The sequence below is a fragment of the Ooceraea biroi genome, chromosome 3 (assembly GCF_003672135.1).
Source record: "Ooceraea biroi isolate clonal line C1 chromosome 3, Obir_v5.4, whole genome shotgun sequence".
NCBI lineage: Eukaryota > Metazoa > Arthropoda > Insecta > Hymenoptera > Formicidae > Ooceraea > Ooceraea biroi.
Genome location: NC_039508.1, coordinates 13,925,901 through 13,940,195, shown reverse-complemented (window position 1 = coordinate 13,940,195; position 14,295 = coordinate 13,925,901). Strand labels below are relative to the sequence as shown.

The 14,295-nt window shown below is 43.0% G+C and overlaps 1 protein-coding gene across 7 annotated transcripts in view; it reads left to right on the top strand.

Annotated features, from left to right (window-relative positions):
- The window catches only part of LOC105278695 (filamin-A), a 42,771-nt gene extending 33,281 nt beyond the window's left edge, over positions 1-9,490 (top strand). For 5 of the 7 annotated variants that reach the window (XM_026968712.1, XM_026968711.1, XM_011337954.3 and 2 more), the window contains 7 exons: positions 1,744-1,884; positions 2,467-2,769; positions 3,006-4,061; positions 6,630-6,823; positions 7,414-7,855; positions 7,964-8,167; positions 8,467-9,490. In XM_026968712.1, the coding sequence (XP_026824513.1) occupies positions 1,744-1,884; positions 2,467-2,769; positions 3,006-4,061; positions 6,630-6,823; positions 7,414-7,855; positions 7,964-8,167; positions 8,467-8,651 (2,525 nt within the window). In that variant the 3' untranslated portion in view covers positions 8,652-9,490. Of the gene's footprint in view, positions 1-821; positions 1,181-1,743; positions 1,885-2,466; positions 2,770-3,005; positions 4,062-6,629; positions 6,824-7,413; positions 7,856-7,963; positions 8,168-8,466 lie in introns of those variants that run through there. The other 2 variants (XM_011337960.3, XM_026968710.1) reach the window with 2 other exon arrangements.
- Positions 9,491-14,295: the final 4,805 nt, after the last annotated feature.

Here is a 14,295-nt window from a genome sequence, read left to right as displayed (position 1 = left end):
CGATGTATGCTGCGGCCGACAGAGAGAGGGATGGATTTTCGTGAAGAGAGACAAAATGAGAGGTACATCGGGATCATCGTGGAGATCAAAGGAGAAAGAGGGAGAGACGAGGCCTGATAGACGAGACTAGACTGGCGACCATCGCGGCCGACGCAGAGTCGACTTTTCCTGGTGGGTGCACTGGAAAAAAGATCGCCCAGCCAGATCGACGGCCCGCACTCTCGCCGTCCTCGGCGCCGACCGACTTTGGTGCTCGTACGGCCGTCAGTCGTGCCGGAGATGCGCCCTCGTGAGGTCGACTGACAGCAACCATCAGGTTGGAGACCTCGAGATCGCTGGAGAGCACTGAGAGACGTTGTTACCGTTCGTTCGGTCGGTCGGGGTGGGTGACTCGGTTGGTCGCCCCGCGCAGCCCCTCGGGGATCCTCCTTTTTTTTTAGCCGTTTCGGTGCTCGGGGAAATTTATTGCCGCCGATCCATTCGAGGGATCTTATCCTCGGGGTGTTGCCTGCGGCACGTGACACCGCCCTCGTAACCGGATTCCTTCACTTACGTTGATTCACCTCGGTCGATCTTTGAAAGTGATGTAAGATTCTCTTTTGATCTAATTTTCTCTTTTACGTGAGGTAAAGATATTTCGGCGATTTAAGAAAGAAGTTGCTTTTCGCGAGGTGAAATTGAAATACATTTAATTTAGAGATATTTGTAAAAAGATATTTTTTTATATTACAATATTTTATTTTGTATTAAAAATTTTCCTCGAGTTGCGAAGTAAAAGTTCTTCTCTTTTTTTTTTAAAAAAAAAAGAAACGTGATTATTTATTTTTGCGCCGATTGCAGTGGTTTTTAATTAAAATCGGGGCGACCTACGATTCACTTCACTGGGCGACAGTTCATCAAGTGAAATAATTCAACGTTAACAATAATTCGTGTAATCTCGAAGTGTACTTGTTGGAGATGTTTTGGGCGGAAAAGGAGCCAGAGATACCAACCACGTGGCAGGAGGTATCGACTTTCTACAGAGCTTGGCTGAAGAGTGTGTCTTGCAGCGAATTTGATCGCGCTGAACGCGGACCGATCTGCTACGCTTTAGTCACACAAAAAAACGAAGAACCTGGACCCGGACTCGATTTTGCGCCGCTCATCTTCCAAAGTCTCTTCTATATTCACACGAGAAAAGGTTCCATCTTGAAGAAATCTTTCAACCCGCCTTTGATTAATTTTAGAGATGCGAACGAAATTCGAGAAGCTACATCGCGTGTGATTTATAATTTATTTTAATCGGATTGTTGAATTAAGTATCAAACGTTAAGAGAATTTACAGTATTGCCATTAATGCCTACATAATTTTCTTTCAAGTTTTGTATATTTTACATTTATTTAGTATGATTATTATATTTTGAGACAGATGTGTAGATCAATTTTATTAGCCGAATAAAAGCGTAATTAAATTTTCTAATAACATTAAATAAAAAAGAGAAAATAATTTTCTATTTCGAAAGAGATTTATTTATGCACACAGATATATTCCCGAATATAAAATGATATGAGCGCGTGAGACAAACACAAACATTCAGTGGTTATTTTTGATATGAAACTTCATTCGGGTGCTGCAATTTTGTATACTAGTGCCAACCAATCGTGGAAACTGCATAGGCAATGCAACTATGCGCACTCGAGGAAACTATGTCGTGTAGGTGTCCTTAGATTATACTTGACAAATGCCATTCTGATCGTTTTCAGCCGAAGTGAAGATGCCTAGTGGAAACGTAGATAAGCCAGTTATCGAGGATAATCACGATGGTACGGTATCCATCAAGTACGAGCCAAGGGAGGAGGGTCTTCATGAGATTTATGTGAAATTCAACGGCGAACACGTCCAGGGTAAGTTCATCCATTCATCTCGCAAATTAACAGCGATTATGCAATCGTGAAGTGCGATCGATCATGCTCACAGTGCTTCCAAGAATACAGCACTAATCCACGATGCGTGTACGATCTGTACGATCCTGAAACACGGGAGCTATGTGAAAATTCATTCACCGTGTAATGGATCACGCAAGCGCCAATTTGCGCTAATAATAAATCTCCGTCCGACAAATTAATTTGCTTCACACGACGATCATTAAATTTCCCAATTACCTTCAGATAAATATTTATTACGTTATGTAATATTTTGTTACTGATATTTATTTTAGAAATATAATTTTGTTCGTGGTGTGTAATTGGATAAATGTAAATGTATTATCACAAAGAATATTCTATGTCTGCGAAGTTAGCACGTCATTTTCAATATAATTGTTTTTTTTTGAATAATTGATGGAGAATTTATTGTCAGAGCTGTTTTCGAGACATATCAAGATTCTAAAATTCTTTGTGTATTCTCTCTCATAAAAATTACAAACAATATACCTGAAAATTATATAAAATATTATGTTCTAATTCTACAATTTTTTATTATTCTAGGCTCTCCTTTTAAATTCCACGTCGACTCCTTGGCGAGTGGATATGTGACAGCATATGGACCAGGTTTGGTTTATGGCGTCTGCGGCGAACCTGGAAACTTCACCATCTCGACGAAAGGTGCTGGGGCGGGCGGTCTCTCACTAGCTGTCGAAGGACCTAGCAAAGCCGAAATATCTTGCCACGACAATAAGGATGGCACTGTGTCAGTGTCTTATCTGCCCACCGCTCCCGGAGAATATAAGATCACTGTTAAATTTGGTGACAAGCACATCAAGGGTAGTCCTTTCGTCGCCAAAATTACAGGTAAGAATTATTTTACGTAATATTACGGTATATTTCCTATCGCATCATTAATTGTCATACGCAATTAGACTTTTGCAAAAATATATTTTATATTAAATTTAACACAATTTTCTCTTATTTTATTAAAGTTTTGAATTATTAAGTTTTTCGTTATAAAAATTAGAAATTTTATTTTGTCTGATACTTTACGAAATTCTTACATTAAAGAATTCTCTCTCATTAAACGCTGTTTTCAGGCGAGGGCCGCAAGAGGAACCAGATCTCCGTGGGTTCCTCCAGCGAGGTGCAGCTGCCCGGTAAGGTCTCTGATGCCGACATCAAGTCCCTGAACGCGTCAATCACGGCGCCCAGCGGCCTGGAAGAGCCGTGCTTCCTGAAGAAAATGCCGAGTGGTAATATGTGCGTGTCGTTCACACCGCGCGAAGCTGGTGAACACACAGTGGGCGTGAAGAGGATGGGCAAGCACATACCAAATTCTCCGTTCAAGATTGACGTGAAAGATCGCGAGGTCGGCGATGCGAAGAAGGTCAAGGTCGCCGGGCCCGGTCTGAAGGAGGGCAAGACCCACGTGGAGAACACTTTCTCGATCGACACGAAGAACGCCGGCTTCGGCGGTCTCTCTCTGTCCATGGAGGGTCCCAGCAAGGCCGAGATTCAGTGTAAGGACAACGAGGACGGCACTCTGAACATCTCATACAAACCCACCGAACCCGGCTACTACATCATGAACCTGAAGTTTGCGGACCACCACGTGGAGGGCTCGCCGTTCACCGTTAAGGTCAGCGGTGAGGGCAGCAACCGACAGAGAGAGAAGATCCAGAGACAGCGCGAGGCTGTACCTATCACCGAGGTCGGTAGTCAGTGCAAACTGACGTTCAAGATGCCCGGCATTACGTCCTTCGACCTCGCCGCTACCGTTACGTCACCCGGCGGTGTCACCGAGGACGCCGAGATCAAAGAGGCCGAGGATGGCATCTATGCGGTGGCGTTTGTGCCCAAAGAGCTCGGCGTGCATACGGTGTCGGTGCGTTACAAGGCTATGCACATCCCTGGTTCGCCGTTCCAGTTCACGGTGGGTCCGTTGAGAGATGGCGGAGCCCACAGGGTTCACGCGGGTGGACCCGGCCTGGAGAGAGGAGAGCAGGGCGAGCCCTGTGAGTTTAACATCTGGACCAGAGAGGCGGGTGCGGGCACCCTCGCCGTCTCCGTCGAGGGACCCAGTAAGGCCCGGATAGACTTCAAGGATCGCAAAGATGGCAGTTGTTACGTTAGCTACGTCGTTTCTGAACCTGGTAAGTTGCAAGTGTACTCCAAAAATTTTTTGCGTTTATTACTTTACGATGGATTCCAATTTTTTTCGGAATCTGTTTTGTAATATAATCGCCAATTAGACATCAGTAAACTAGCGTCTTACCCATTAGGCCAACGCGCACATAATTATATGATAGTTTAGAAACAATTTTTAAATAATTTTTACAATGAACAAACATAAATGTTTATGACATTAATAGCATACCTTTAGGATGCTTGGATAATTATTAGAGAACTGATAAAATTCTTTCGAAACAAGTTTTAAATTCGTGATACGGATAGACGGATACTAATTTCGAACAAGTGGACCATTGAACTGCGTGATGATTTTAGTCACCGCAGAATCCTATGAAAAGCATAGACAACATCTGTGCCGAGAGTCATTGTACGCGTGAAGGATTAGACGTCAACAAAATCGTGACTGTTAACGCGAAACTGCAACATTCCAAAATTACCGGTATGAATAAGATAGCGAGCTGTCAAAGTGTCCATAAAGTGCCACAACATGATGGCAGGGATGGATATTCGCCAACACTGATCTACCATTATTTGACCAGTGCCGACGCGATTGTCGGAGATAATCCGCCTCGAGATAGTAATGTTTCTAAGTTCCTAAGTATTTACGGAGTCGCTTGCTAAATTCTCCATGTTACGCAATGGACCGAGCATTCGTCTTGTAATCCACGCGATTCCACACTTTGTCTCCCTGTGGATTATTCGTGCTCGCATAATCGATCGCATACCGTCGCCGAGTGACTCACGGACGCGCGTCCAAAATTATCCGCACGAATTCCGTGGATCGCCGACGATACTCGTGCAAACTAAATCATCCATGACGCGGACGCTCGCTTTGGTTTAATACACGTGAATTTAATCACGCAGTACCTAAATCAAGTATAATATTTCGCTAGGATGAAACCTTTGTCACTTTTAGAAGTGCCGCTTTATTTTCGGCGATTTTATGTTTTCGATAATTGCTACACGAATGAATGATCGCCTAAGATGCTTCCGTCGCTTTGAATCTTTTTGATCGTTTTCTTGAAAAATCTGCCCTGACACTTACCTCGCGATTAATTCTCGATTATTCTTGATTACATTTTTACTTTCTCAGTAATCGAGTGTTAATATGTGACGAAAATTGAAGAAAAAAAATACAATTTCCTTTTATAATACATCAGGATCATAATCATTCAGTACGGTCGATTGAGAAATAATCGAGATTAATGTAATCGACTGGAATGTTACAGTATCAAATATTTGAATCGCTTACATTTTTTTGCAATTTTCGACACTAAACTCGTTCAGCGTGTCGCTATTGAAATTCGCTTGCTGACGGAACACCCTGTATTTACGTGCGGTCGGATTTACTACATGAGCACCACGAGCCACGGACGTAGATCAACGTCGACCGTCCACAAAGTGTTAATGAATCCGGCTCGGCTGCTCGTTGATCCGTCGTTGCTCCATGTCGGCACCGTTCCCTCTCTCTTTCCCGCTCTGTTGGTCGTCCAGCTCTCTCGGTTCCGATCCCGAAATATCACCGTCTATATTTGTTAAGGTGGATCCATATTTTGGCCCCGGTTGGCCACTCGTGGCTGGACGCGGATTAGCGTGCGATGGTTATATTTGGGCCCCGTGGGAGCCGGCTGCGACACGGTGGGGAGATCAGCGGGGCACAGGGGCGCGAGCAAAACAGAAACATGGTTTGGGATTTTGGGGAGGGTGCGGGGAACGAGGGGGGAGAAAGCTCGCGGACGAATCGAGATCAGGATCGACCCGAGGAAAAGTAGTGGTACGCGACCAACCTTCGGCTGCAGCTGCGATCGTTCGTCTCTTTCTCTCTTCCTCCTCTTTTGCTCTCTTCCTCTTCTCTCTTTTTCTCTCCTCTCGCGCTCTCCCCCCTCTCCCTTCTCAAACCCTTCTGAGCCACCCCTGATTTCCACCTATCTTGCTTCGCGCGCCGAGAGGCTTGCGGTTCCCTCGACTTGGACTTTCACTACCGGCGAAATCCGTGACGTAACTCGGGGGGTCGATGGCTACCTTCACAGCCACCACGCAGATCTTTCTGACCGGAAACGAGCCGCAGGAGTCTCAGGAAGACGATGGTTAGTTCGGTCTTTGAGAGCGCGAATATCCACGCGAGTTTTTCCCCTCATAGGAGACACGAATTCACCATGATTCCCAATTTACTCAACTAAAAATGTTTCGCTGAAGAATTCGCTCAAAAACGTTGCCTAAATTCTACATATTCTCCATCTAAATATTCATCAAGAACATAAGTCCTGCAAAATATATTCTGATGTACTTTATTTTTCGTTGTTACATTATACATTTATATTATAAATTTACATTAAAAACTATCGTTCTCTTTGGATATTAAAACCTAATTTTAAATAAAAATTATAGTGAAGAAAAAAATGTAAGCCACACAATTATAATCATATAAATCTCTCGACCCGAATATACTGATTCATTTTATTTTACATGGAAAAAATGGTAATTGTTTATATTTGATCAATTCATTTATTTATCGTATCGCTTGCTTTCAGGCGAATACAGGGTGGGAATCAAGTTCAACGATCAGCACATTCCCGATTCGCCGCACAAGGTTTATGTCTCGCCGGCGATGGGCGACGCGCACAAGCTTGAAGTCGCCCAATTTCCTGAGGGTGGAGTGCAGCCCGACAAACCGTACACCTTCCTGGTGCGCAAGAACGGCGCCAAGGGCGAGCTAGACGCAAAGGTAATACGCCGCGATACATCGCCCTTTAGCTGCTAGTAACAAGTGCGATTCGAGGGTCGGTGAGATCCGCGATAAATCTCCTTGCGAAAGAGAGGAGGGAGCGCCATAAATAACCCGCGCGCTTGTGAAATGGCGCTGCCACATCAGACCGCGTAGGTGGGACCGCGAGAACGTATTTTTACTGAGCACCATGTGTACATAGCTGGATGAGTCACGTCGAGGATTTCGAAACAAAGTAGCGCGCCTCCGTCATCTCGCGTCTTTTAACGGCCTCTCTTGGCGATTACTTGTTTGGAAGTCGTAACACTTTCTTTCACTCTTGGTACTCCGAAATTTCACTTTGAAAGACAAGTTCTTCAGGGTATTATGATGTAATATTCAAACAAAGTGGGACTACTTAGATTGCATAAAATGGAGAAAATGAAATTTTGAAAATTATACAATATCGAAAAAAATTTGTTAAATTCCCATTGTTGTATCTTGGGAACCTCTACAGTACCAGAGACTTTAGCTAGACATTTAAAATTTTTTTTATCTTTAAAAGTTGATTTCTCTTTCAAGTGGACTCAGTCACTTCGTTATCCTTTCAGATTGTGTCGCCAAGCGGCATCGAGGACGACTGCTTCATCCAGAGCATCGACGGAGATACGTACTCCGTGAGATTCATGCCGAGAGAGAATGGCATCCATCAGATTCACATCAAGTTCAACGGGGTGCACATATCGGGTAGTCCATACCGCATCAAGGTCGGTAAGGTAGACGCTGATCCAGCAGCACTGCACGCCTACGGCAATGGTCTGAAGGAGATCAAGACTGGTCAGAAGACCGATTTTATTATCGATACCTGCAACGCGGGTAGTGGCGCACTGGGTGTTACCGTGGACGGACCCAGCAAGGTCGCCATGGACTGTACTGAGGTCGAGGAGGGCTACAAGGTCAGGTACACGCCGTTGGTACCGGGTGATTACTACATCAGTATCAAGTACAATGGCTACCACATCGTGGGCTCGCCGTACAAGGTTCATTGCACAGGTGCGTATTCCTTCCTTCAAAAAATGTGTATGCATTTTTTCTAATAAAATTGTATAAAAGATTGAAAATAATAAACGCTGGTGTGCGGGTTGAAACTGATAATTGCAGGTGCGGATCTGGCGGAGAGAGGCGCACAAGAGACGAGCTCGATTGTTGTGGAAACCGTGCAGAAAATATCGAAAGCCAAGCAGACTGGACCGGTATTGCCATTATTCAAATCCAACGCGAACAAAGTGACGAGCAAAGGCATGGGTCTTAAGAAAGCGTACTTAGGAAAGCAAAATCAGTTCACCGTGAACGCGGCAGATGCTGGTACGTCGTGCTATCGTTATTATATTTGTGTCATCAATTTCTTCGAAATATACGTAAAAATGTATATTCTGTAACTATATCGCAACAATCGAAATAATGACCTATCGATTAGCTAGCTTTGATATGATTGTAGCTTTTTGAATCAATGAAAATGTCAATAATTTTATTTTATCGCAAAGTGATTTTCTATAATTTAATTAAAATCTGGGAATTTAAATCATAAAATTAATATAAAAATACTATTATTTTATGGCACGTTAATTCAATCACTAAACTGATAATCAATGCGCCAATTACAGGTAACAATATCCTTTATGTGGGCGTGTACGGACCCAAAGGACCGTGCGAGGAAGTCTACGTGAAGCACACGGGCCGCAACAACTACAATGTGAGCTACCTGGCGCGTGAGCGAGGCGAGTACATCGTGATCGTCAAATGGGGCGACGATCATATCCCTGGCTCGCCGTACAAGGTTGAAGTTTAAGCCGAATCGACATCCGAATCATCGTGGGGACGTCCGCAGCCGCAGCCATGCAGAATAGAGTCGTGCCTCGTTCCGATGTAAACTAGACAGTCCTGTAATTCGCCGATAGAAACGAATCAAGTGCCAATCTAGATTTTCGTCTAGTGTTCAGTGTTTCATATAGTTCAGTGTCAACTATCGGCGAAAACGAGAGCTAATCGGAAGGCGACTTGGTTTACATCGGAACGACGCACCGCTGCGACTTCTAGAATAGCACAGTTGTATCCAGGAGGCAACTACATCGACGCTGATGATAAAATCGCGATGCAACCTCTTGCCGACATAGTTAATTCGCTCATCCTTCCGACGTCCTGGGGGACGAACCTGACATCTTAGAATTGACGATTTTTGTTGAGCATGAAGCAGTAGAGCCACGAGTAGGAGTGACGAGATTTAAAACGACGATGAAGAGAGACACACGTAGGTCAATTACTCGTTTGTTCAAAAAAACACCGATTGTGCCTTTGATTCGACGCAAGTACATTTACAAGCACACGTTTACTCGACGCACGTACACATGCAGAGATACATACAAAGATACATACGCGAAGACGCAGTTATGCCACCCAAGTCAGATCCTGATTGCATTGCATTATGTTATATTATCGGTTACTAAGTATAGGTTAAATATACTGAAATTCATTATAATAATAATAATATAGAAGTTAAATAAATAATATATTTATTATATGGATCCTTCGTTTACCATCCTTACGCACGGGGGTGCGTTTCTCGTTTGGTCGATAAGCGAGAACTGCATGTAAGCATAAAGCAATATAAAGTGAGCTTTAATAATTGAAGTATGATTTTAATAATTTATCTCTTTTCAAGATATTATCTAACATTTTAAGTTAAAAGTCACTTAAAAATTCATAGACGTAAATTAACTAATAAGATACTAATTTTTGTTTAACATAACATTGGTAAACTTGGATTTGAATCTTTACGATCAATAATTATAAATGTGTAAAAACTTTTATTAAAATCTCGGTATAAAATGAAAAATTTATTTCTGTTGTCAATTTTGCAACTTTAATGAAAGATTGCATGATAATATAAGAACAGTGCAGATTAAATACTTGCTAACGTAAGCGGAAAATTATTTCGAGAAAAAATATGATATATTAATTTATGAAAATTATTATCTGATGTGTAAAAGTAATTTATATCGAGTATATACTGCAAAAGTTAATGAATGAAATTTATGCAATGTCGAGACAGTTTCTCATAAGAATTCTCTTGTAAAATTATCGGGGCTGTATTTTCAACGTCGCACATTTCCGTTTCTCTCATTAATATTACATTATTCCGAGATATTCTCACGAAACATAAAACATAAAAAGCCACTTTGCACTTTCCAGTTTTTGTCTTCGTGGCTTATTGAATAGATTGCATGTCGAGATAGCGAGACGAAATGAATGCGGTCAGATAAGCGTTAATCGCAATTTATTGATCGTCATGTTTCTTGCGAGTAATTTATATCGCGCATTTACAGAACGAAAATGGCACTTTACGTTTGCAAGCCCGTTGAAAGCGGTCGCAATTGTCAGTGTCATCTCGAAAATTAATGTGACGACTGTTTCGCGAGCTCCCGCTGAATGTATTTGCATACAACAGGTAGCACCCCGCGGGTAACTCGCCATCGTCGCCTGTATCGCACCTGTAGACCATGAATAACGCTGCAGCTGCACCCCTCATTCGCGCAATGGCATTAATTAATTCGTCAGCGTGAACTCGCTTACCTGCAATATCTCTATTGGTAAGTAATTGCGTACACTTTCTTATCCGCGTAAAGTAGAAAGCTCGTTTAAACTTTGATGTACAACCCTCTCAAGACTTGCTCGAGTCTCAAAGTCAATACGATCGCGCGATTACTTTTACGATAACTGATTATTGCAAGAAAATAATATATAATAGTATATTCGTAAATTAAACATAGAATTATGAAATTTGATAAATCATTTTCATATCACTTATTTTTTTAACATTTAGCGATGTTACGCTAGTACAGGTACCACTTTAATAACAATTTTTATGAAACGAAATTTTATATACTTTTTATCTATAAAAATATTTAATTTCTTAATTTAATACAAATTTACTTAATTTTTTATCCATGTTATTTCGCTATCAAAATGAGGAATGATAATATTCCATTAAAGTCTTATTGTTGCAGCTTCATAATTCGGTATATTTGTATCTTGCAGATTTCCTATCTAAATGATCCAATACTAATATTCAATCTTTTTTTTTAATCCACGCCTATTAGTTCATAGCTACGCCCATACGACTACACCCCGCCCACCTTATCACCTCCAGTTATCTCACGCAAGCAGGAATCGAATTTGGCGAATCGCCTTGACCCGTGCGCAAAAATATTCGGTCGACTGCACCTTTCTGCACCGTTTTCAGTGCATGCGCGTGCTCGCTCACTCAGTTGCCGATGGAAAAGGACAGAAAGACATGCAATGCAAAAAGACAGCCATGAATGGGAGGGGAGGCGGTGTTGACGGAGAGCTGAAATAACGGCAAGGAACGACGCGGAGAAGACGCCGCGAGGAATGCGCGCACCTGGAATTCACGGCTGGCTTTTACGGCGACGCCCGCGAAGGTGCACCAGGACGAGGGGCTAGCGCGGCGAGGGATGGAGGACCTCTCAGACGCGACCTGTCCCCTCCTCGACAGGACGGTAGGCGGCGACGAACCGCGCGAACCGCGCGACTCGCTCGAGTCCGCAGGCGTCGGAAACGGGTGGTCGACTTGCGCCGTGTGCTAGCCGTCATCCCATCCAACCGTGGGGTTCGCCGAGCGAGAAACACGCCTCCTTCGGGGCTGACGACGCCGCGGATTGAGCCAGACGCTCACAAGCGTTTGCCACGTGTGGGTTGAGGTGCGATGCCAATGTGCCTGGTATCAATGTTGCTGATTTGATCATGATCATCATTCGGCTGTTGGTTCAAATTTTACGCTTCACAGATCTCAAAGGAATCTATTCTGCGCGAAAGTCTGATGAATATCATTGAATTATTTATTTAACACGTTGTCTGAGATCAGGGATCAGGGATTGAAAATGTGATCTAGTAATGATTAATGAGCAAATAAGAAAGAAATGACAATTCCTTTTTTGTATCTCTGGTATTGGCCTTTTTGATGACTAAAGTAACAACCTATTTTCTACAGTGACATTTAAATTGGAGACAATCGAAGAAATATCGCTACATTGAAAAGTTCAGAAAAATGTCTATGATCTCACAAATTATCGCACTTTATATATTTGGTATTCCAACATCGATATAAATTTGTTATCGGTATCAAATAATACAAACCTCTAGCAGATACTTTCAAGACATCTAACAGATATGTGAGATCTTTCAGACTTCCTTTAGATCGCTTTTAGACACCTTATGGATGTCATATGTTCGCTTATATGTTTTATATTTGCCCCTTTCTCTTATTGCATCTCGATCATCTATCCTTATCCTTCCCTCCCCACATTCTTATCAGACCATATCTTCAACATTTCCTTTCTTCGTCCACTACAAAGTATCGTCGACAGCCCGGCGCGATAAACGTTGAGCGTTTCCATTTCTATGCAGCAGGGTGGAATAGAGTTCAACGACTCGGAAGGGGGACAGGAAGGGACGGGGGTCGGGGAGACGTTGGACGACGTCTTTCGCGGCATTCCGCGGGATTGACTGCAGAGAAACGAGTTGGCGAGCTTCTTCGCGCGTGAACTCGCGCGTATGTAGGAAAATGCGTTGCGACGCGATGGAAAGCACGGTAGAGGGAGGCGGAGCTTTCATCGCCTCCACCTACGAGCCCACCTTTCGCGAGAGATGTCGTCCGACCGGGTTTTCCGGACCTTTTCCGCAACCGCCCCGCCACCTCATCCTCCTCTCTGTCCCTCACATACACTCTCTTCTTCCTTTAGTCCCTACCATACCATCTCCGCGGGAGCGGCCCCAACGTTTTTCTTCATCGACTACCTCTTATTGATGACGGCAAATCCTCAGCATCCTGGTTTCTATCTTCTACAAAGCGTACTTGCAGGTATGTTGAGATAACTAGGAGCGGCCGATAAAAGTGTTAAATAGGAGACATAATACCGGTTGGATTGAGACGCGCAAGTCCGCGGACCAATTAAATCAATCTCGAGATAGCGATACTGCACAAACTGGAACGAGGTTGAAAATGTCATCTGGATCTTATGATGAAATGACGATAAGAGCTCGATAAATCCGACGAGATTATTAATGTGTAACAGATAAGAAAATCATAAAGAACGTTTACGCTTAGTTAATTCAGCTTGCGAAACGTTCGGTTGCTGATTATTTACGCGCACCAACTTAAAGGAACTCGTACGATAATAAATCGCAGTTTAGATTGCGTAAGTTCCGCTGATTAAATAAACCTATAGTTGAAAGGTTACTACGTACAAGTCCCCTTCGCTTTCTTTGCTTTTATTTACCTTATAATACTTCGAGAAGATCGATTAAAGTTATCTTAATAATGAAATTCGAGCAAAGCAAGATCATCTATCGATTAAACTTCAAAGTGTCGATAATCCGCAAACACGACAGATCGCACATCTCCTCTCCGTCCACTTTATCTTCCGTCGTCGACTATAACGTGTCATTTATTTAAGCACCCAACGATCTCGACAGAGTAAGTAAGGACTCCATACAGACACTCTTTTTGTATCCGGGGGAGGCTGCGTTCGCAGCCACTGAGCCACCATCTTGTGCGAACGACCTCGTCGCTCTTGCACCCCCGAGTGCATCCCGCCTGCGCCCAGCAGACTGCACTCTTTCCCTCCCTCTCGTAATCTCCCACGCGGATCCATACAGAGCGCGATGTCGAGCTCCACCTTCGCCGCCACTTTCACCACCGCTGCCTCTTCCACTTCCGCGTCTCCACTTCCCGCCCCCGTCGCCTATTACGGAGCCCGTAAGCCCGGCGCGCCATTTTGCGTGACCCTTTTTCCTCGATGCCACCTCCACGGTGACCTCTTCGCTCTTTCCGTGATCCTTCCCTCCTCCGCTACCGCTTTAATCAGAGCTTCCTCGAGACGATAGTACGGAGATAAGGAACGGAAATTAAACGCTAGACATTTACAAAACTCGCGGTGTACACGGTGGTGTATTTTTAAGGACAGCTCGATTTCGCTTATTGAAGTGTGCGAGCAGCATCGATGCAGCAGAAAATTATTTCTCTGCGTTTGTCTTAATTTCCTGATTTATGGTATTTTTATTTTGACAATTATACTTCGTTCTTTCTTGAAGAAGCCATTCGAAGAAAAATTTTAAAAAGATCGTGTTAGATCAATATCAGATTTCAAAGAATTTCTATTTTAAGAATACTAATTTTTAATTATTTCGCATTAAGAAAAGATGTTGCAAATAAAATGTCATCTTTATGCTATCTTGAACTTTTGGTATTATTTTCTAATACAAAAGACATTAAATTATTCTAGTGTTACTTGAAGAAACAAAAGCAATATTGTTAGAATATTCCACATACCTGCTAAGTCTTCTTCTCCGACAAAAAATCAATATCAATCAATCTGGTTAGGAAAATAAATAATTCCAGACAATATAGCACACAG